Source organism: Plecotus auritus (assembly GCF_963455305.1).
Source record: "Plecotus auritus genome assembly, chromosome: 2".
NCBI classification, from domain to species: domain Eukaryota; kingdom Metazoa; phylum Chordata; class Mammalia; order Chiroptera; family Vespertilionidae; genus Plecotus; species Plecotus auritus.
This window is the reverse complement of record NC_137771.1, coordinates 194,439,201-194,464,318: the sequence shown is the minus strand read 5'-3', so window position 1 is coordinate 194,464,318 and position 25,118 is coordinate 194,439,201. Positions and strand designations below refer to the sequence as shown.

General features: G+C 37.3%; 1 protein-coding gene across 11 annotated transcripts in view; it reads left to right on the top strand.

Annotated features, from left to right (window-relative positions):
• Positions 1 to 25,118, top strand: part of NLGN1 (neuroligin 1) — an 872,049-nt gene that overhangs the window by 141,862 nt on the left and 705,069 nt on the right. For 8 of the 11 annotated variants that reach the window (XM_080658328.1, XM_080658326.1, XM_080658327.1 and 5 more), the window contains exon 2: positions 18,728 to 19,539. In XM_080658328.1, coding sequence (XP_080514454.1) covers positions 19,047 to 19,539 — 493 coding nt within the window. In that variant the 5' untranslated portion in view covers positions 18,728 to 19,046. Of the gene's footprint in view, positions 1 to 18,727; positions 19,540 to 19,981; positions 20,042 to 25,118 lie in introns of all 11 variants that reach the window. The other 3 variants (XM_080658320.1, XM_080658324.1, XM_080658323.1) reach the window with 1 other exon arrangement.

Below are 25,118 nucleotides of genomic sequence, written 5' to 3'. Positions count from 1 at the left end.
GCATTGAAAATCTTGCAATTTTCAGTGTGGAGAACTACTGAAAAACCTGAAGAGTTCACTTAGAAAATTATGTTTTGCTCTACTACATCCAAATGCATATTTTTGTTCATGATTATTAAAAAGAACATGGTGGCTTTTAGCTGATCCAATTTTGCTACAAATAACACAGAATGTGGTAGTTTGGAGTAAAAGAATGGAACCTCTCAATGAGCCCTAAAAACTGCAAGCACAGTTTCTAATGTATGTGGCAAGAAATGGCATTGGATTCCCCAAAACTTGAAAAATGAGTGTTTCATTTACTGGAGCTTCACTTGACAGCTGCACCTGTCCCTCGAAAGCCTCCCATGTGTTCCAAGTGGCCTAACATTAAGGGGGAGATAACACATTTGCTGTAGCTTCCTTTGATTTTGAGATGCTTAAATACAGTTAAATGTTATTCTACATTAACTAATTTTTTAAAAATTAAATTACTGCACAATCAACTGAAAGCAAAATGAAAAGGGCAATCCTTTTTTAATGATTTGTAGATGTTTAACAAATGGCATCCTCAATGCAAATCTCTCATCTCTTTTGCTTTATTGAAAATGCAAAAAAAGTTCAACTTTCAGTTCATTTAAAATTTTAATTTTGAGTATCTCAAATTTGCAAAGCCCATACAAACTGAAAACAACAACAAACAAAATAGCACTCATGATGAATCTAGAGTGTATTTTTAATACATTTTTAAAGATAATTTGAAATATTTTGAGGGAACTAACCGCTTAATCTTATGGGATAGCAACATTCTCCACTATGTCTAAGAATGATTCCTTAACAGTAACAGGTTTGATTACTTTTGCTTTGTTATTAATGAAATCACATTGCCAATATCAAATATTGCTATGATGCTATGAATTATCCGTGCCTTTAAGATTCCCCTTGCCCACTGCCCCAAAAACTATACCAATTTGGTAGCAAATCTATGTGAAAGGGAGATTGCCAACTCTAAGCTGCACTGAAGTCAGAGAAAACTAGTAAATTACTCCAGACATTTGAAATGATTAAACATTAAACTTTGGGGGGGGGGGTTATATGAATTCTTTTTATGACAGTCATTATAATCTCTTCTGTGCCTATTTCCATTGCATGTAAGAGAAATTCTAGTCAATGGCAAAACGCTTTACTGCTGCCATTACTGCAGACTTTATGGATCAGAGATGTGTCAGCATGTTAGCTTTCTCAGTAATGCCTCTTTTGTGTGAAACCTTATGGGCCTTGCAGGCACTCTCTCATTCTGACACTCATAAAACGCTCAAGTCCCCGTATTTATTATTTAATTTTCTTCCTATAGATAGCAACAGAGCACTTCAGTATACGAATGTGTAGCCAAAAATTGACAGGCGAGCGTGAATGGGACTAACGAGTTTCAATAATACACATATTAGGAACCACTAAAGGAGGTTTAATTAAGAAAAACAAGTTGAGCATGAAACTCATTTTGGAACAAATAGAATCTAAGTTACCGCTACAGATGTAAAGTCAAAAACCACAGTGATGCATCACAGGAAATAAAGTTCCAGGCTGAGACTCAGATTTACCCAACACAGTTGACATATTAGAACCCGACTTTAACTTGAGGAGCTTGGGTTTGACTTATGAAATAGAAGGATATATTTTTTTATAGTGTTTTCACTTTTATCTGCTTCTGTAGCAATTTTTGTTTAGTATTTTAACTATATATCCAGTCACACTTTTTGTACATAAACTTGTTCCCTTGAGACAAGCCAGACAGGAACCTCTTCTTTTTCTATTGTCTGCCTTTCTAATACCACCTGTGTCTGCAGTTAGAGCTACCTGCTGAAGCCCATGTCCTTGCTTTGGTTGTGCTATAAGGGGTGTTTCAATAAGAAACGGATTTATCTATCTTTTACCTGTATCTATAATTCTGTTTAATTTTTGGCATAATCTAGAAAATAAATCAGTTTATTTATTCATTTGTTTGCTTATTTATTTGGTAGTGGCAATGTGTTTCGGTGGCAAAGTTAGGGAGGAGATAGAATATCAAGAAAATATTTTCCTAGAATGTGTTGTTGTTTTTTTGTTTGTTTGTTTGTTTTGTTTTTGTTTTGTTTTGTTTTGTTTCTTTTTTTACATTTTTTCTGTATCTAAATAACATAGTAAATTCCAAAAAGAGTGAAAAAGTCAGGTAATAATATGGAGGTCTTTAGTATATGTTTCTCAACCTCTGCCTTTTTGGAAGCATCCAACTGATGTACAATTTATTCCTGATGCAGATGTTTGTCATCACTTATGTGTACTAGCAGTTTTAATTCCCTTGACACACCCAGTGAATGTTGAGTCTTCAGAAAAAAACAAAACACCATGTTAATTTGCCTTTTTTTAAGGCAATAAGAATTTTCAATTCTTATTGCCTTAAAAAAAGTTTTGATGAATACCTTTTTATTGTCATATGGAATATTTACTATGCTTAGAAATTCAAGGTCATGTATGAAATCAATGGACATTGATTTGATAAAAATTAACTTGGGCTTGTAACTAGTATAATTTCCCCCATAGGACAATCACTTCTCTTATGACAGAACCAACAGTGATTAGTATATATGACATTGACCAACAGTTGTCACAAAATTTGTACCTAAAAGTGATACTTTAGTCATTTAATAGTTAACCATAACACTAGAAGGAATAAAGATTCACTTCAGTAACCATTATGTTTCACATAACTGCATCTGTCATTTTTAATTTACATCTATATTACTTAGCTGTCCAAAACTTTACATACAAGTGACAATGTTATCTATCCTTTTTCTTGGGTAAAGAAAGTCACCAGTTTCATTACCTCTTTAATTGTGGCAAGTGTTCTAATGTATATGCTACTATGAGACTGATACCGAAACTGCCTATTATTTAAAGCTGTGGTCTTTAAATAACATCTGAATATTAAATGAATATACAAAGGTAAAATATTGTATGTAATGAAACGATATTGTAGTAGCAGTGATGGCAGGGATTTCTGTCTGGTTTCTCAGAGCTGTGTGTTTCTCACCAGCACCTAGAACAGTGATTGGCACATTACTGGTGACCAATAAATACTTGTTAAATGAATGAAGAGACCTGGCTTTAGCCTTGCTTGTTACCTTTTTGCTTAATAATTGGTTTCTTCATTTCTGCTTTTAACTTTTTTCTTAAATAAATGATTTCTTATTTGAATTGATAGGCATTTTGAAGATTTGTGCAAAACCCCCAAAGTAGAAAGGAATATATTTAAAATATTGCATTTTAATCAGACAAATAATAATTGACATTTTTTAGTGAGTTTTGTACTAAGTTTATTTACCTTATTTAGATAGATTATTTTATCAAGACTTACAAGTGTAATATAATTATTTCTGGTTATAATTTACCAAGATGTACATTAGAATTATTTTCTGCCATGAAAAAAAAATGTGATATTTCAAGGAATTTGGAAACACTAAAAATTATTTCAAACACTTAGAACTTGGACAGTTAGATCTAAAATATAATGAAGGTTGCTATTTTGGTCATTATTTATGACTTAGAAAATTTTTTGAAACACTTTTTGATTCCCAACTCTCTATTAGTCAATTTTTAAAAAATATATATATATTATTGATTTTTTTCAGAGAGGAAGGGAGAGAGATAGAGAGTTGGAAACATCGATGAGAGAGAAACATCGATCAACTGCCTCCTGCACACCTCCCACTGGGGATGTGCCCGCAACCAAGGTACATGTCCCTGACTGGAATCGAACCTGGGACCCTTCAGTCCGCAGGCCTACGCTCTATCCACTGAGCCAAACCAGTTAGGGCTAGTCAATTTTATTTAATGGTGAATTCATCTAGTAATTAATATTCCATGTGTATATTAAATCCTTGTGAATATCTATTCATTGGTGTTCTGTTACACAAATGGCCCATGAATAGAACATTGTTTTCAATCTTGCTAGTATTAGCACTGGTAGAACTGTAATATGAAGGGCAATAAGAATGTGGATATATGAGGAAGATTACAGTGTAATGTTCTGTAGCCTTTGGGGCACTGGTTGAGCTCTAAGCCATGCCAGGAATGACAGGAAGCCATTATTATTGTTTGGTGCCTTACGTGAAAGGAGTTGGTGGTTTTAGTACAATTCCTAGTAGACACTTACTTCTTAAACAATAGTCACTATAGTATTTGCCAATTCCAGCAGAAGCCTGGGAGTGAATGGACACAAAAGTTTAACTACCGTGTCTCTGCTAATCATCCTCCAAGGGGTCAAGATTGACACACCCTGGCATAGGGCCATACTGAGAAACTTAGCACTGCTTCTGCCAAAGTTGTAGCTATTCTCTGGCAATAAGGGATTTTTGAAAAAGAGGACTTTAATTAAGCAGGGCACCAGGATCAGCGATTCTCCACTATTCCCAGGCACAGCAACTCACTAGAAACAAAAAGGAGCTTAAATAGTAAATTGAGAATGTAGAACTGCTGTTAGGTTGTGCTATCTTCTCTATAAAGACACTGGCAGACATACTTAAGTTGCTTCTGGAAGCAATGACTTGTGACCCAAAGGTTGCCCCTTTCAGACCAAAGCATCAATTTAACATCAAGGGAAATAATCAATTCTACCTGACTGTCTCTCCTAAGGTCTTGAGTGATTCTTCATTTTCTTCTGAGGGATCACAAGGCTGTCAATTGGTTTTCAAAATGCCTCCTTGCAGTAGTTTACACATATAGTAAAATAGTTGCCCAGGCTTTTTAAAAAATAAAATACAAATTCAACATTCTGTCTTCTTGATTCCTGCCTCTCACCCAGTTTCACCTTCTTAATCCTTGGCAGTCAAGACTTCTAAGTACAGTCTAGATTAAACAATTCATATTTGGAGATTCTATCTAAGAGTAGGTTCATAGTAAATGAAAAGTAAAACTTATCGTATATCGCCAAAACCGGTTTGGCTCAGTGGATAGAGCGTCGGCCTGCGGACTGAAGGGTCCCGGGTTCGATTCCGGTCAAGGGCATGTACATTAGTTGCGGGCACATCCCCAGTGGGAGGTATGCAGGAGGCAGCTGATCGATGTTTCTCTCTCATCGATGTTTCTAGCTCTCTATCCCTCTTCCTTCCTCTCTGTAAAATATCAATAAAATATATTTAAGAAAAAAAAAAAAACTTATTGTATATAGTTAAATGTTAAATGACTTGTTTCAGCTGCTCCCTGAAAACAAAACAAATAAGACACTCTAATATATAGCCTGTTACAGGATTTACCAGGTGACTTAAAAATACGCAGGAGTACCTGGAGATACAGGAAAAACCCATTTATTTCCAGATGTACTAGTACCGTGACTCAGGGCAGCCTGTTTCCAAATCCTGAGTAAACCAATATGGAGGAAGCTTTCTCTTTACACCCTTTGGTTTCTTTGTCCCCCATTTATGGATCAGACTTCCGGACCTTTCGCGGGCTTTGCAAAAAGCCCTGTGTGTTGGGATGGGAAATGTGAGACCACACCTAAAGGCCTGGCCTGGCACCAGCGCCGATAACCCCCTCCATGGGTTGCGTATTGTTCATGGTTTATGGCCTCTATAAAATGTGAGTATTTAGGTAAATAGGTCTTGCAAGACCAGATAATTAAGGAAGGGGCAGTGACTAGACCAGGGGTGGGCAAACTTTTTGACTCGAGGGCCACAATGGGTTCTTAAACTGGACCTGAGGGCCGGAACAAAAGCATGGATGGAGTGTTTGTGTGAACTAATATAAATTCAAAGTAAACATCATTACATAAAAGGGTACGGTCTTTTTTTTATTTCAATAGTTTTATTCATTTCAAACATTTTAACAAGAAGAATGTAAACACTAATTATTATAATTTGAAACTTCAAAAAATGGAGGAATCATAGCACAATAACATACCTTATACTGAAGATGGCAAAGGCAAAATAAAATTGCCTAACAAAGGAAAGGTACAAAAGCCTTTCAAATTAAACTTAAATATAATAAAATAATTTAAAACTAAAACAAATAGAAAAGAACAAAATGTGTAAACAGTAAATTAAACATTTTCTTTAGTGCAACTTCCAAATTATGCCCGGGACGTAGATGTAGATGGCAATGTAGACTGGGTTGAAAGGTTTTTGGTCTTTAAAACATCAACTTCAGTGGGCACAGTGTTGTTGGTCTCCTTTTTAGCTAATGCTCTGATACTGTGCTCTCCAGGGGCGTGTCTCCCTACATCACCACGATAATGTGTCTAGGCATTCCCAGGGTGATGTCGGGGGATGCGTCCGCGGGCATTACAAGGAGCCTCTGGAAGATTGAGAGGTTGTTCCTTCTACTGAGTGGGCGGATATAAATCCACCCACTCAGAAGAAGGAGCTGCGGCCGTGTTTCCCGACGTTTCCATGTTAACACTGCTGCTGGTGAAGGAGCGGAGGGGAGAGCAAGAGAACCCTCTGCTCTTTTGGCTCCGCGGGCTGGTTAGAACAGCCGAATGGGCCGGATCCGGCCCGCGGGCTGTAGTTTGCCCACGGTTGGACTAGACTATAGGCTAACAGGAATGTGCATTAGGGATACTGATTAACTAGGTACAGAGTCAGGCTGCTGGTCTCCCCCGCCAAAAATGTCTTATTTTCCTCATCAAGCCATTCGTTGTAATGATGGTCATAGTAGAAATTCAGTTGTGGAATGTAAAAGGAAAGGCTATCACTTTGGTATTTTTTTCCTTGCATTGTGTAAAAAGCTGTCATGGTATCTTAGAATCTTACTTTTTTTTTGCCAAACAGTAATGGAATTGGCTGCCAGTCTATATGGTCACCCACACACACACCCTGTGTGATGAGTTTTCAGTGTACTTTAATTTGTTTCCCGTTTCATCCCTTCTTGCTCCAACTCTAATGAAGATAATGCCATTGTCACAGAGGTCAGTCATCACAAGTATATTTTTAAAAATCTGAGGATAGGGTTACTTGATGAAAAATAATAATGAATAAGTGAGATGTTTCCACTTATTTGTATCAAGAAATATTTTCTGATGACCTACAATGTAATGATTTGTTCTGGGGAAAGTTACTAAAAATCAACAGTTCAAAAGTGATAGCCTCTTTTTTTGAAGAGTGAGGCTAATTTGATCATGTTATTTTTATGATTATAATTCTTCTCAGACTTGGGATGTGATCTCATATTTTTCCTAAAATGGCATAGAAATTATTGACTTGTCTTCTCCTCTCCAGCCTGTTGCCCAACTCTTCTTTCAAGTCACACTGGTCTCTTTGTTGTTGGAAAGCCTCTGGTTTCACAGCATTTGGGTCTTCCCTTGCCTCTGTCTGGCACACTCCATCCTCTGGTCCTTACCTGCCAATTCCTATTCAACTTTCAGAACCCAGTTTATAGATCACTTCTTCAAGATCACATTCTCACTACAGACTCATTAAATCTTCCCTCAGAACACCCTGAATTATCCTTTTTTGGCAAAACATTTATGACTAGATAGTTATTTGTGTAATTGACTTATACAAAGTTTGTCTTCCCCATTGAACTGCAGTCTCCATGCAAATTAGCACTATTCCTTTGTTATTCATAGGTTGCTTCCCACTAAATAGTGTAAGGATGAAGAGGGAAGCTGAGTGTATAAGTTGCTGTGATTAAAAACTAATATAGGTTCAGTTACAAGAACAGTAACACATGTTTTGGGGGCTGGGAGAATCTGGAAAGCATGTACTGATCTTTGAGCCAGGCCTTGAGGAATACTAGCTGTCAAAAACTGAGCCTGGGAAGAGTGTTTTCCAGGAAGGAAGATCTTGGTAAACAAGTTGGGCCCAATTCACAGACCACTGCTCCCAGTGCTGTGTGCTGCCTTCCATTAGTATTGTTTGTTTGTTTGTTTGTTTGTTTGTTTTTCCCCACGAAGATAGATTGCCACCAGCTAGAACCTCTGCATATACATGGATTTCCCCCCCTGGATATTCTTTAAAATATTTAGTTGGTAATTTTTTTTCTCCTATTACTGTCCAATTTTAGTGTGCTGTTTCTCCTTAGCATTGTATTTTCTCACATCTTTTGAGAGGTTCATTTAGAGTAGAAGTAACCCAAGAAGAAAGAGAACAAGTAGAATTGTTTATATTTTTTTTTTGCAAAAGAAGAGGGAATGGGATGTAACTGGAAAACTACTGAAGCTTGCCTACCTTTTATCCTAGAAGGAGGCTATGGACAAAATTGAGAAGGAAGCAGGGTTATCTGTAGAGTCTATTGATTCTTCTGCCTTATCTCTTTCTATTTGTTGGAATTCAATACATTCACAAAACTGTGTTGTTTTATTGAAAAGTGTTTCAGTGGCTTTGTATTTCAGATCTTCAATGTAATGATCAATTACACTGAGATGATAATGATCTCTACTTTATGGTATTTAGAGACATTAAATGAGATTATGCAGTTAGCTCACTGGATCTACTTCATGCTTAGTTGGTGCTAGCCATTAATCAAGTTATCAGTTAATAATGGTCATGGCAGGATATATTTGTCACTACATTAGTTCTCAATAGCTACATATTGATGTGGCCACAACATGGGCCATGGTACCCCTTGAACTATGTAATCAAGGTCTATAACTTGGATATTCCCATCTCAGAGTAGGTCCTTTATAATCCTTGGTTCTAAGGATGTGGGTTTATTTCTGGGCTCCCTATTCTGTTGAATTGAGCTATAGGTTTTTATGCCAGTGTCATGATATTTTTATTATTGTGGCCTTGTAATATAGTTTGATATTAGATAGCAATTCCTCCAACTTTATTCCTTTTTTCTCAAGATTGCTGTGGCAATTTTGGGCCTTTTGTGGTTCCATATACATTTTTAGAATATTTACTCTAGTTCTGTGAATCACACCATTGGCATCTTGGTAAGAATTACATTAAATCTATAGATTGCTTTGGGGAGTATTGGCATTTTAATTATGTTAATTCTTCCTATCCATGAATATGGTATATGCTTCTACTTATTTGTATCTTCTTCAATTTCTTTGTTCAGTGTCTTATAAATTTCCTACTACAGGTATTTTACATCCTTGGTTAAATTTATTACCAGATACTTTTTTTAAAGCAATTGAAAATGGCATTGTTTCCTTAGTTTCCCTTTTTGATAGTTCATTATCCTATCTAATAAAAGAGTAATATGCAAATTGACTGTGCCTCTGCTTCACCCATAAGGCACACCCACCAGCTAATCAGGAGCGAGTATGCAAATTAACCCAACCAAGATGGCTGCAGCCACAGAGACAGCAGGAGGCTTGGGTTTCCCCGGCAATGGAGGAAGCCAAGCTTTCCGCACACCCTGGCTGGCCCAGGCCTTCACTCAAGACTACAAAGTTTCAATTATAGAAGATAAATAAATCCCAACAAAAATGGCGGCAGCCATGGAGCTAGAGTGAGCAGGAGGCTTGCGTTGCCCCTGGCGATGGAGGAAGCCAAGTTTCCGCAGCCCTGGCCTGCCTTGACCTCCGCTCAAGGCTACAAAGTTTCAATTATAGAAGATAAATAAATCCCAGATACCAGGGCCTCTGCTTGGGTTGCTGGGGGGGCGTGGCCGGCCTGCAAACCACCACAGGCCCCTCACCCAGGCTGCTCCATGCCCCAAGGGAACCCCCACCCTGATCCAGGACACCCTTCAGGGCAAACCAGCTGGCCCCCACCCGTGCACCAAGCCTCTATCCTATCTAATAAAAGAGTAATATGCAAATTGACCATCACTCAAACACACAAGATGGCTGCCCCCATGTGGTCAAAGATCCTGCCCCCATGTGGACACAAGATGGCTGCCACAAGATGGCCAGCAGGGGAGGGCAGTTGGGAGGGACCAGGTCTGCAAGGGAGGGCAGCTGTGGGTGATCAGGCCAGCAGGGGAGGACAGTTAGGGGTTACCAGGCTGGCAGAGGAGGGAAGTTGGGGGCAACTGGGCCTGCAGGGAAGGGCAGTTGGGGGGGACCCAGGCCTGCAGGGGAGGGCAGTTAGGGGCAAACAGGCTGGCAGGGGAGGAGTTAGGCATCAATCAGGCTGTCAGGGGAATGCTTAGAGGGTGATCAGGCTGGCAGGCTGAAGTGGTTAGGGACAATCAGGAAGGCAGGCAGGAGAGCAGTTGGGAGCCAGCAGTCCTGGATTGTGAGAGGGATGTCCAACTGCCCATTTAGGCCTGATCCTACCTGGATCGGGCCTAAGCGGGCAGTCAGACATCCCTCGAGGAGTCCCAGTTTGGAGAAGGTGTAGGCTGGGCTGAGGGACACACCTCCCCGTGCACGAATTTCGTGCACTGGGCCTCTAGTTACTGTATAAAAAGCGACTGATTTCTGGATATCTATTTTGTATCCTACTACTTTATTAAATTCATTTATCATTTCTAGTCATTTTTTTGGTGGCATCTATTGATTCTATCTATATAGTATCATGTTATCTACAAATAATGACATTTTACTTCTTCCTTTACAATTTGGATGCCTTTTATTTATTTTTTTCCTTGGCTTGTTGCTGTAGCTAGGACTTCCAGTACTATATTGAATAAGAGTGGTGAAACCAGACTGCCTTGCTTTGTTCCTAATCTTAAGGAAAATGCTTTGCCCATTGAGTATGATGTTGGCTGTGGGTTTGTCATGTGGGTGTGGCCTTTATTACATTGTGGTATGTTCCCTCCATTCCCACCTTGCTGAGAGTTTTTTGTTTTTTTTTAAATAAATGGGTGTTCCATTTTATCAAATGCCTTTTCTACAACTGGTTATATGATCATATGATTTGTATTCTTCATATTTTCTTATTTGGTGTATCACATTTATTGATTTGTGGTTATTTTACTACCCTTGCATCCCTTAAATAAATCCCACTTGATCATGGTATATGATCTTTCTAATGTATTACTGATAATTTTAGCATGAATTGTTGAGAATTTTAGCATATAGGTTTATCATGGATATAGGCCTATAATTTCTTTATTGCTTTGTGGTGTCTTTATCTAGTTTCGTAATTAGGCTAATGCTGGCCATATAGAATGAACTTGAATTTCCTCCTCGTGAATTTTTTTGAACGGTTTCAGAAGGACAGATATTCTTCTTTGAATGTTTGGTAAAATCACCTCTGAATCCATCTGGTCTAGAACTTTTGTTTGTTGTGAGTTTGTTGTCTAGTGTTCTCCAGATCTATAGATTCAAACTTGGTGCCAGTGCTGGGTTTGAGGTCACTCAGCATATGTCCCAGTGCATACAAAGGTTAGCTGCCACCCTCTGGGTGCTCACACACCTTTGTGGTTGGGCAGGGTCTCAGGCAATCAGCAGGGTGAGGCCAGCAGAGTTTATCATACCCAAGCAGAGCAATATTTGACTGTGTGAAGGGAAGGCTCTGCACCTGTCTGGCATGTGAGGGAAAAATGTCCCCTGTCCTGGAGCCACACAACTCAGTCTGTCTAGATTTTGCCTGAGCTTGATCACAATAGGATGGGGCCACCAGAAGTTGGGTGGATGGGCAGCATACCTCCCTTGAGGGGGAGGTATAGGTCAGTCTTGAGGGAAGGTTGAGAGAGTTGCCCTTGCCACTGAGCCACACAAGACAGTCTGTCTCATATTCTGGCCAGACCTCAGCAAGGCAGAGCCACCAAAAATTGGGAGGGTGGGGCCACCAGGAGTGTGGACAATGGGGCTAGGGAGTCTCTGGTGAGGGGAGAGACCAGTCAAGTTCATGGGGAAGTAAGGTGATTGGTCCCCACCCCAAAGTAATACAACTCAGTCACTGATACTCCCTGAGTCTTCCCAGATCTTTACACCCTGGGCCAGGCAGCTGACTCCTCAGCAGAGCACAAGCTCCGCAGGATGGGGTGACAGGGTATCCAGAGGGTGGGGTGATTACTTTTCCCCAGCCTGATGCCATTTTAGGCGAGTGCACCACACATGAAAGATGGCATCTGTAGTGTGGGAGAGGAACTTAGCTCAGGGATCCTGGAGGCTGTTCCTTCAGCTCTCTCCAGAGCCACACATCCCCGTCTCTCCTCATGCTTTTCAATATTTTTGTCTGAAGTTATGATATATGATTAAATAGACCTTGTTTTGAGTCTTGCAATGTAGCTGAAGAAGAGCTTGTACTAAAAGTAGGAGTTTCATTTTTCCTTGTTTCTTTTTCTTATGATTGTATTGCTAGTATTTCCCTTAATCCACATTTATCTTGTGGGAAAAACAATCCAGTAGTCTGTTCTGTGAAGGTTACTTCAATTAAAACATGATGAAATGTATAAATCCACCTGTCCAACTATGTAAACTCCAAATACATCACTAAACATTGTAAAAGAACCATAACAACGATAAAATGCCACTGTTGGCAAGCCTACCGCTTTATAGAACTTCACACCTTCCCAAGTATATCTCTAGTGCCTTATGCATCACACAACAAACCATGTGAAGGTACTGGCATTGCACCATATATATTCATATTAGCAAAGCGCAATATCTTACTCTTTTCGCTTTATGCTTTATGTAAAATATTATGATACATAGAAGTTCAACAATTTACTTCCTTTTGGTCATCTTCTGGTGGCATGTGAGCACACTGCTTTGGAGATCCCTACACTACAGTATTGCCAGTTTAACTTTTTTGTGAATTGATTTAATGATACTCTTCCCTTGCTAGGAATATGTAATGGCTTTTCATCATCCAGTGAATAAAATCCAAATTATTTAGCCTTTTAATGAAGTGCTTGCTTGATTTGGCTGTAACCTGACTTTCCTGTCTCATTCAATGCTGAAGCTCATTTATTCTGTATTCTGGCCAAACTAAACTAAACCCTCCTCAAATGTTGCTGCTCCTGTCCTTTCTGTCATAGGTTAGATTTCCCAGGGAAAATATGAAGGCTCTGGGGTGGAAGTGTGCCAGCAGGAAGTTTATTGGGGCATGCCCTGGGACAAAATACCTGGGAAGTAGGGAGAGACTCACAGGCAACTCCTCCCTCTGCTCCTTTCCTCAGGGAGCCTTGGGGCAGGGATGGCCCTGTGGAGTTGAAATGCATTGAGGCAAGAAGGACAGGTCTTTCTACACTGGTGTGGACCAGTCATTGGCATGTGAGCTAGGTCCAAGCAGGTTGAACACCACAGTATACACTACACATCCTTTCTACTGTTTCTGGAATGTGCCTGAGGTCTCTTCCATGACCTTCAATGTTTCTTCCAATCTTATTCATTCTTTGAGGCTCCGCTCAAATTCCCCCTGATTCATGAACTCTTTCCTATTCTTTTAACTCAAGGTAGACCTGTCTCTTCTTTTAAAGACTAACAACATTTTGTGTAATTGCGTTCGTTTGCTTATTCATCCCATTTTAAAGTACTTACTAGGTGAATTAATTACACATTAGTTACGTGTTCAGTCACTGAAAGGACTCACAGGACTTAAAATAGTTTATACTCACTGGACAGCTTTATTACAGGCAAAGGCTATAATACAATAGCAGGAGAAGGGTAGGTATTGAATGTGGTCTGGAAATCTCAGACTCGGGCTTTGTTCTCCCATTGCTGGGTCTCACAGGATACTCCTTGTCTCCAGGTCAAGAACCACAACCAGTGTGCATGTGAAACATATTGGTAGAGAAAGCCCAAAATCTGTTGGTGGTCATGTTTTCTTACAGTGGGGGCTGGTCACACAGGCTCATTTTAGTTACATAGCTAGATTGGGCCATTGAAAATCACCACACTCCACTGAAGCCAGCTATGATTAAATGCAAGTATTATTAAATTATTATTACTAAATCCAATTCTTAAATCAAATATTATTACTAAGCACCATTGACAGGCTGATGTATTCTGAACTCAAAACAACTCATAAACTCATAGGTATAAAACATTATTTAGCTTTAGTTAATATGGTCAGTCTTTATTATTCCTAGATCTGTATTTTCAAATTTTGCTGTTCACTAAAATGTATTTGTAACTCCTAAATCAATACTCATGGTGCTTTCACAGTTATTCATGGACATGAGCAAAACAGTACATAATTTGAGTTACCCTATGAGCACATTTCCAGCTGAGGTTGAATAAGGTGATACTCTGCCTGCTTTTTTCAGCTCTCAGACAGAGCTGAGCAGAGGACAGGGATGGTAGTGAGATAGTGTAGTATAGTCCTACAAACTCTAGCTCTTGACAAGTTGGAGGGGGTTTGAGTTCCAACTCTGACCTATTAGTGGCCTCAGACAAGTCACTTAACACATCAGAACTTTATTTTCTCTTTTGTAAAATAAAGAAAATAAAATCTAAGGTAAATTGTTTTTAGGATTTAAGATTATAAGTTGTAATTCTGTGTGTGTGTGTGTGTGTGTGTGTGTGTGTGTATTTACCTAGGGGAAATGGATCTATGTTCCCTAATTCAGTGTTTGCAATGACTCAATAGAATATTACTACAGTGAATAATGCGTCAACCGAATTGGCCAGACTCTACATTGCTCAGTGATAAGCATGCATTCAACCCAGATCAGCTGAAATATACTGAGGCCTACACTATGTAAAGGATTTTCATATAGATTTTATGATGAATATAAATATATTATTAAAAAAAACACAACAACACAAGTCCTTACCCTTGAATAAGAAATTCAGTGGGGTGGGGATGGGGGATAAGTTCAACAATAAAACAAAAACAAAGCAAGGTAAGAGAAAACAGGTGACATAAAAAAGATAACACACAAAAAGTTATGTAAAGTTAGCAGTCAGAGACTTCCTGCTGAATCCTACCTCCCACTCATCATGTATTGATTGAACATGTCACCTTCCAACCTGCATTAGAGCCATTTTTTATGTGACTTATTTATGTGACTTATTTTTATGTGGCTTATCTATCTATCTATCTATCTATCTATCTATCTATCTATCTATTTATCTGTCATCTATGTAGCTATCTATCTAAAAAAACAGAGAAATATGCTAATTAACTGGGATGTCATAACGGGTCGACTGGACAGGAGGAGGTTGCACATGCAGCGTCAGGGGCAGGGCAGCAGGGGCCTCTGCGCACCTGTGCTGGGGGAGGGCCTGATCAGCAGCGGCCACAGCTGCTTCAAGGCCGGAGAGTGAGACAGGGCCGGACTGGCAACTTGAGGGTGGGTGGCACTGTGCGATTTTGAATCGCGGGCTGGGCTCCTAGTTCCTTTATAATATTGTAGCTCTTTGGGAGCAATGACCAGATTGTACTTCTCTCTGCTCTCTCTATCTATAATCATCCCTTTGGTCTGGGTCACTCAGGCACAAACTAGTAGATAAACCAGTTATTTTGATAAATCAATGAAAGTGACATAATATATTCCCATGTATGTCTCTTTAAGTTTTATTCACTTTTAATATTATTTCTCTCAGTACAATAACACATGCTTTAACCTAAGGGGAGAAACAATCAAGGAATTTGTGAGCTAGTATCTCCACTAACTTCAAAGCCAGATGAAGTGAGTCCTGAATGGATTGATAAGCTCAACTACTTGCCTGCTCTGCTGAGTAAAGCTTTCCTGATCTCATTATTTTAATATATTTATTACAAAATATTTCAAACATACAGGAAAATACAGAAAATTCCATAACAAATGTGTGTGTGTGTGTGTGTATTATCACCCACCACTATCAAATGCTAAGATATGTAAAACTTAATTAATTGCTGTTTTCTTAAGGCTTCACCACAGGTTATCCATCTTAGGTGCCAATTAATTAATTACGTGAATTAATTAATAACTAGAACTAATTTCATTCTCTTTCCTTCTTACTCAGGGATAACGCATGTTTTGTTAATACATACTTATGTATCTGTAAATACTATATGGCATTATTTTACTTATTTTAAGCTTTATTTATTTAATAGCATTTTACTCTCCTAATCTTCTGCAACTTGCTTTATTAAAATTTTTGATATTTATTTATGTTGATATATTTAGTTGAAGTCCTTTATTTTCACTGAAGTACAGAATTTCAATTTATGAATCTATCATAATTCATTTATCAATATCTATTAGTGGACATTTAGGCTATTTGAATTTGGGATTTTTTTTTGGTTACCCATTATTTTAACATAAACAACCTATCGTGGTTTTCAATGTAAAGGTAAAAAGGTAAAAAATGTAACAATAAAATATAAACTTTCAATAAGAACAGAGCATATCATTTACATTTCTCTGTTTCTATGACATTGTCAGGGTTTTTACCTAGACTATCTTCTGAAGGAACATAAATACTCTTACAATTCAATTTTAAATGTACTAGGATCAGTTTTTTAAAGTGCTAATTGTGGAATGAAAAAGACTATATCATGTACAATGATCAAGAGAATGGCCTTTCAATCAGACTGGCTCCTGGATCTGCTATTGATCATTTAATCAGCTGAGAGACCTTGGCCAAGGTATTTAACCTCTTTAACTCTCAGTTTATCATGAGTAAAAAGGGGATGATTGTTGAACCCATATTATAGGGTTGTTGTAAATGAGATGTAAACACATAAAAGCTAAGGGGTTGGCATATACTAAAGGAGAACCAATAAATAGGAAAAATATCTATATCTATATCTATCTATCTATATTTTAATTTCAGTTATTCAAACCAGCCATATTTTCACATTAGACTTGGGTGACTGCTAATATAATAGCAACTTCTAAAAAATCTTTGGGGTCAACACTGTAGTTCTCCATACATTGAACCCATGAGAAATGGGATAATTTTGTAACCTCGGAAGCTAAGCATTATTAGAATTTGAAAATTTACCATCATGTTTAGAATTCGAATCCTTCACAGTTTGGGTTAAATAGAACATCAGTGGGAAACAGGAGCCCCTTTATTTGAACACAGGTAAGGATTCGCAAATACAAAAAGAAGTGTTATTTATTTATTTTTTAATAATATTTCAAAATATATTTTTATTGATTTCAGAGAGAAAGGGAAAGGGAGAGATAGAAACATCAATGATGATCGGCTGCCTCCTGCACGCCCCCAGCTGGGGACTGAGCCTGAAACCTGGGTGGCATGTTCCCTAACTGGGAATGGAACTGTGACCTCCTGGTTCATAGGTTGATGCTAAACCACTGAGCTACGCCAGCTGGGCCTGTTATTTTGTTAATAACCAAACAAATACTTTGTATCGTTAATGAAATACCAAGTGTGTAAAGAAGAACTCTTGGAAATGGTTGTACTTGAAAATTAGACTGAACAGAAAATAGTGATAGTGACTTTTAAAGCCTAACCACAGGTTCTTTATTTTAGGGATAAAAGGGTGCTTTTTAACACTGAAATGTTACTAGGAAAGACAGCCATGCTGTGGCCCACCCGGATTCTGCACAAGAATAAGCATAATATACTCCAAACAGAAATGAGTTTGTGTAGCTAAATCTTCAATACATGCTAAAGTTCTGGGACAGGAATGGGATGGGTCTAAACCCGTCTTTTGTATGTTAATGTGCTTTCACAGCAAAGGTATGTGAATTAACACGGACTGGAGTATTTTTGAAGAAAGACATTTATCTCCTTATTGCCTTCTGTGATGCGCTAAAGGAACACTAGGCCTGAACCAAATCTCTTGCTGACCTCTATGGTTTTTGCAATCTCCTTTTCCATAGCAGTCAGGGCAGCCTCCCTGCCAGAGCAGCACTTCTTCAAGAATCCTCTCATAATGTGACAGAAGCATCTGTCATACATATCAACACTATTATTTTCAAAGTAAGCTCTTTAAAAGGTGGCTTGAATAAGAAAAGACAGATTTGCCAAGTTGTATGCTATTTTGCAGCGAATGTAAGATTGCACGGTGAATGGCACTGCATGGAATGTTACATTTTATTCTGATGCATTTTAAGTTGAACTGGGTAAACAGTGTTAGATGTTTGATTAGTGTTCATATGCAAGATGCAATGATTAGGTATGATTGTTCTTTTAAACTCCGAAACAGTCTTTTCTTTTTAATTCTTTCTTTGATTTCTAACAGATAGTGATAACAAAATTTGTAATTTAAAATAGATTGACTTTGACTCAGAAATTAATTTTCACCTTGCAAATTGACTGATATTTACACGGTATAACTAGATGGTAAGAAAACTGTCTGTAAAAAAAAATGATGCCAACTTCTGTTTCTCTTTGTAGTTAATGACTTTATGTAGACTTTTGCTAAACAGCCAAGAGGTTTACGTTATTAGGTAGTTGTACTTAAATGATTATACTTCAACTAATAGTAGTTTTCTTGTTATAACATTAGCTTTGTTTTTTTTTTTTCCTCCATAGCATAGATTGGGGACCACTTTTTGTTTGTTCTTTAATATATACAATTATTCTAGCAGATTTTGTTTATGTTCTACTAATTCTCTACCAATATTTATTTTTTCAATAAGGTTTTCTGTTATTGAGTTCTAATTTTGAGCATGTTTGCTGATTAATTGTGTTGTTTGTTGAAGTGATTGAAGACTATCAAAAAAGGGGGAATTTCACTCATCACTTTTATTTGAAAAATACTACACTGTGAAATGCTCTTGAAACTGTATGTTTTGACAAGGCCTGCTTCCACTTGAAAGTGTCTAAAGTTGGCAGGCAAGTCTCTCAATCTAATAGGTATTTCACTTGTCATGTCATGTCAAACCGAAATTTTCCTATAGTAATATTTGACTTACTTGGCTCTAGCCACTATTAATGTTTCCTGGAGCTTGTAAAACATCTAGTTGTCACTCTGACCATTTTAGCTTGTTTGTGCTAATGATTTATTTTCATTTTCTCTAGGATAGAGACCTGCAGCTAAGTGGATTTGATTTATAAGAGGGAATCTACAGTCAATGGCCTCTCTCCCCACATAGTTACTATGGAAAACAGAGTGGTCAATAGGATTTGGTCTGAAAAATAGTGATGACTGAAGATGCTACTTCAATGCATGTGAAGTCAATGGGAGATGCTGGCTGCAGGAAGAGCTTTCTGAGCTTTTCTCGGCAAGTTCACCTTTAAGAAATAGGAGGTGTATTCTACCATTATAAGGTCTTTCTCAAGTGGATACAGATACTTTTGCCTCACTGTAACCGGACAACTAGACAACTGATGTGGGACCATGGCACTGCCCAGATGCACGTGGCCAAGTTATGTTTGGAGAGCAGTAATGGCATGCTTGTTACACAGGGGGCTGGGTGCCTCGTTGACTCTCTGTGTGTTGGCATGTTTGCTTCAGGCTGCCCATGTACTCTCCCAAAAACTGGATGATGCAGATCCACTGGTGACTACCAACTTCGGCAAGATAAGAGGGATTAAGAAAGAACTCAATAATGAAATTTTGGGGCCTGTTATTCAGTTTCTTGGGGTTCCATATGCAGCACCGCCAACAGGGGAACATCGTTTTCAGCCTCCAGAGCCACCATCTCCCTGGTCAGATATCAGGAATGCCACTCAATTTGCTCCTGTGTGTCCCCAGAATATCATCGATGGCAGATTGCCGGAAGTCATGCTTCCTGTATGGTTTACTAATAACTTGGATGTGGTTTCATCATATGTACAAGACCAGAGTGAAGACTGCCTGTATTTAAACATATATGTCCCAACTGAGGATGGTGAGTTTACTGCAGGAAAAACAGGGAGATATATTTATATTTTTTCTTTTCTATTCTAAGTTTTAACAATGTGAATTCACGTGTACTGGTAGCATGCATGGCTTTTCCTGTGGGCATGTAGACATATTTTACATGCGTGCATGCCGCTCTTTTTGTTTATGTGTGTCAGTGTACCTGTTATTTTTTTCCTATGCCTATTCATTTTCTTTCCTCCACAGCACGTATCTTTAGGTAGAAATGGGTTTCTAATTTCCATTTCCTACCGAATGACTTCTGAGAAGATGCATCAACCTTTCTCCATTGCATGTGCAGGCTCAACGAATTGGGGATTTTTCGCACTCAGTAAAAACAGGATTATATCAAGTTAGATAGTGGTGTTGCATGTTACGGCGGTCTGTGATGGAGCGCCATGTTATTTTCTAGTCTTCTATTCATTTTTCAGTAAAAAGAATATCCAAGGAATGTGCCAGAAAACCCGGCAAGAAAATATGTAGAAAAGGAGGTATGTATAAAAGTGGAAATAAAACGGGGGAAAAAGCTTGCAGAGGAAGAACAAGACATTCTCCCTGAGGATGATTTGCTGATGTTGGAAAGTGAATGGTTAGGTGATATGTGGAATTTAATGAAGCCTGCCAAAGAATAGAAAGATGGTTACGGAGAGTTCTAGCTGAGTGGATAACAGTTACAAAGCTCACTGGTGGTGCCTTGTGTTCTGGTGCTGGTAGCATCCACAGGTGCTGGTAGCATGTAGAGGAGTTGAATCTCTGCTTTGAGTTGGTGTATTGAGGAAAGGATACCTAGGCTATTACATTGCCTGCAAGGAACCTGAGCAATGCTTCCTTCCTAACTGGTCAACTTTTGATCTCTGAACCCTGTTCTACAGATAGAGATTTCTGTTCCTCGTAACATTGATAAATTCAGTCACAGACGTAGTGTTGTGTTTATTTATTCTTAGCTCCTTCTGAATACCCTATGAACTTTCTCATGTAAGGGTAAATTTGATATAACTACTGGGCAATTACTATTATTAGGTAATGTATTTTTCCCCAAGACAGTCTTTTCATTTTCAGTTACTCTTCCAAAAGAGAATGAGATTTTGCAGATTTTTATACTAAATATTTACAGTCTTAAAATTACTTTAACATTTTTATATTTATGTTAAACATTTTAAAACATAGGGAAGAACATGATTCAGAAGCTACAATTAAATCAACCTTCAAATCATCCTCTAGCCAGATTGAGCAAATGTAGACACTGACAGCTGCAAGCTTGCATCTGAATGTATCTTGTCCACACTTTATTTTTATATAACATCCAGTAAATCACTCATAGGAGAGTATGATTTGCTATGGCAGTAAATCATCTAAGTGTTATTTTTTACCCTATTCATAACTTTGTAGAATTTCAATCTTCATACACAAGTCATATTAATATTCAAGTGCTATACATTCTATCTGTCTATGCACTTCTAGTCTCCTGGCTGGGCCAAGTCAGATTTTATTACAAAACCCCTGTGGGGTGGGGAATGACTACAGGTTCTATTTTACTGGGATTACATTATATGGAAGAAGCTTTATGTAACAAAATTCTTGACTTCAGATCAGAAGTATTTGCATTGAATTGCATTTGGTTTGGTTTTATTTTTGTTCTTATATCTTTGGTCATACTAGTAGAATGGGACTCAACCTTTATTTTATTATGGGTACGATGGTTTGGGTTACAATTGTAGAATACTTAAGAAGGTGGATATGGGGGCAACAAAGAAGGGTGTTTTAAAACAATTGAAACAAAGTCTCTTGTTTTTTTTTCTCAAATGATAAACAGTGCAATAATTTACATCTCTTCAACTAATGTACAATACTGCAGTGGTTATCATTATGCTGCTTATTAAGTATGTGTAATTAGCTAAGTGACTTTCACCTCTTATCACATAGATGTTGATTCACAAAGTCATAAATAAAGATGTTATTGACGATTGCATAAATAGAGCATAATACAAAATATTAACAATAAAAAATGATAAGGTGTACCAAAAGATAAGCTAGTAAATGAGAAAGTGACCTTTCTTCTCATACAATTTCAGAGGGGAATGGATTCATTAGAAAATTCTTTTTTTATTGTTCTTTGGATTGCTCGATCTATCTACTTCATGAGAGAGTTGGCAAAGAAGTTGTGCTAATTACTTTGGCAAATTTTGAACTAATTGATGATTAGCCTCAGGGCAAAAATCTATAGATCCCTACTTTAGTCTGTGTGGTTTATAGTCCACATCTTTTGTGTTTATGTAGTAAGCATTCTAAAAATTATTTTACTTTGGTATTTATTATAGCCTATTAATATTAAATAAATTCTGCTCATAGCTGTCTGCATGTCCTATCAACATCTAAATAAAAAGAATTTAAATTTTTTTTACAAAGTCTTTTTAAAGTAAATAAAACTAGGGCTTTAAAACACTGAAGGGTATATACTCTGCTCATTTCAAGAACTTATATTATCCTGGTTCAAGAAAATATTAGACATTTTGTCTTTGTACATATACTAATACATATTACATATGGACTACGCAGTTCTTCCACAAAAGTCTAGGAGTTTATAAATGATGGTTTAGAAACTATAGGAATAGCTATAGTGCATTTTATCTAGATGCTAGTGAAATTCAGGCTTTATTATTTTTTAATTGTATATGGTCACCTGCAGAGGCAGATGGACCCACCCTTGTGCCAAGTGCCCCACAATCTGTGCATACTGTACTCATTAAAAACTATTTCTTAATTGCCTATTGAAAGTCATGTGCTATTTAAGCGAGTTAGTAATGAATGGAACAAAATCCGCCTTCCCATAGTACTTACATTCAACTATGTTTACAAAGGATAAAGCATTGTTTTTGCCCTTTAGTTTGTACAGAAGGAAGAAAATCTTTCTTCTCCAAGAGAAGCCTTGCCATGGTTTTTAATTAGGGTTTTTATAATATTTTTCTGTGCAAACATATTTTTACCAATAAGCTGACTTTGGTTTAAAACAAACCCCAGTTGAATTTTTTAATCTATCTTTTTATATTTCCCATGATAGTTTTAGCCATATGTTAATTACTCTAGATATTTTTTGAGAGTTTTATCTTTGTAAAATTGAAAGAAAAGATGAGGCTTAAAATGAGATGACTGTCAACCCTTGGCCAGATTGGCTGATAACATGTGATAGAAACTGAAATTTGAAGGACAGACATAATTTATTACAAAAACTTTATTAGAAAGTTGATTTCTATTATTATTATACAAATAAGAAAGTAGGTTATGAGTTACATGTTTTGACCCAGTTTCTACTGCTAGTAAGTGGTAGAATCTGATTTGGCCCTAGTTCTTGCTTATATTACATACACTTCCATAATGTTAAATTTCTTCCAGCAGATAATTTCTGTAGCAGAGACTTGTATCTCTCCACCCTCCTACTCTCCCATTTTTTCTTCTTCTTTTGCATATTTAGATATATTGTGAATTCTTTTTATTCTATGAGTTGACTCTAAGACAGTTTTAATTCTCAACTCAATTACATTGGGTCAACCAATGTTAGCAACTGGTTTCCAGTACTCCGTTTAGTGAATACTTTTAAATGCTAGGCATATTTTTTTAATGTCCAGACCAAGATCCCAACATAGTCGCCTGGCTGCTTTAATTTATGTTTCATTTTGTTACTCCGGTTTGATCTCTTGTGAGAGTCGCCAATAGACGGTACAATGGTCAAATTATCAGCAGTAAACATGAGAAGGAAGAACAAGAGACCCAGAGAATCCACAGACAAATTGATTGGCTCATGGATACCCTAGAACTGTGTAACTTTGAATTTCTCTAAACTTTATTATTTTCATAGTTCATTAAAAAAAAGATTTCTATTGATTGCAGAAAGGAAAGGAGAGAGAGAGAGAGAGAGAGAGAGAGAGAGAGAGAGAAGCATCAATGATGAGAGAGAATCATTGGTTGGCTGCCTCCTGCAAGTGTCCATTGGGGATTGAGCTTACAGCCTGGGCATATGCCCTGACCCTTGTCCTCCTGGTTCATAGGTCGATACTCAAGCACTGAGCCACACAGCTGGGCTTCATAATTCTTTTAAGTTGAATACAAAATAATTTTTATTTCTGCAGTAGCAATAAATTGTTTTTGTTTTTCATTTTCCCCAATTTTTATTGTACAGAAAATAATAATCTCAATAGATGGCTCTGGTACCTTTCTTAACTCATTGAGCATTTTATTCCTGATTTTCGTAGTATTTTACTTTTATATGCTATGTTTAGTAGTCTTTACCTAAGATAATCTTGAATTCATTCAAAAGCCTTTCCACAGATTTAGGGGTTTTTGGTTGTTTGTTGAACAGAGACTGATTTTCCCATAATTAAATATGTATGACTCCTCACTCTGTCCATGTGTCTAGGATTTTAAAAGGAGATTATATTCCAGAATGTTCTTCCTTCTTGCTTATATATTTAAACTAATTTATTTATTCATTTAACAAATATTTATTAAGTTCTTTCTCTGTGCCAATTAGATTGCTGTGCTAGATCCCAAAGATACATCACACAAACAAACAAACAAATGAAAAACAAAACAAAAAATGTGCCCTTCTAGAGCTTACATCTCTGTGTAGGGGCACATGTAGACAATAAATAACTAAATTTAAAAGGTGTAAGAAGATAAGAAATAAACTATGGAGATTCAAGAGTAGTCCTCACTAGGAAGGAGATAAAGTGGGGAAAAGCTAGTGCAAAGGCATTAAGATGAGTGTTTTATGTATTTAAGGAACATCTAGTAGTATAACATATCTGGAAAAAGAGAAGTAATAAGATTAAAAGGATCTGACTTTATATTAAAGAGATAATTCTGGCTGATGTTTTAAAAGTAGATTGAACAAATTTGCCTAGAACCGATTTGCCATCAATTAAGATAGAATAAATGGGTGGTAGAATGGCTTAGGGGGAGACATAGTAGAGAGATGATGTTTAGTTTTGTACATGTTAAAATTCAGGTAACTCTTAGACATCCAATTGTAGACATCAAAGAACAAGTTTGAAGTTCAGGAGTGAGTTCTAGGTTGAGATAACAATTTGGGAGTCCCTGTGATTTAGAAGGTAAAGATTTAAAGTCTTGAGGCTAAGTGAGAACAAAAGGAATTCAATAAAAATATAGAGAGAAAAAGACACCAAAGACTAAGCTCTGAGACATTCCAACATGAAGAGGTCAGGGAGCAGAAAAAAAAGGCAATGGAGAGTCAGAAAGCATTCTACATTGAGATGGGAGGTAAACCAATATTTTTTATTGTTGTTCTGGAAGCTAAGTAAAGAAAATGCATCAAAATAAAGAGTGATCAATTCTGACAAATGAACTTTTGTGGGATACTATGGATCTGACACACTGGAGTGGGTCTAAGAAAGAATGGGAGAAGATTTATAGTTACTGAGCATAAATATAATGATTTTAAGGAGTTTTGATATAAAAAGGAGCAGAAAAAAATGGGAACACAAAACAATAGAGATTGTTTTTGTTGATGGAGTTCAAGACAGAAAAAAATAAATAAATGTTTGTATATAATAA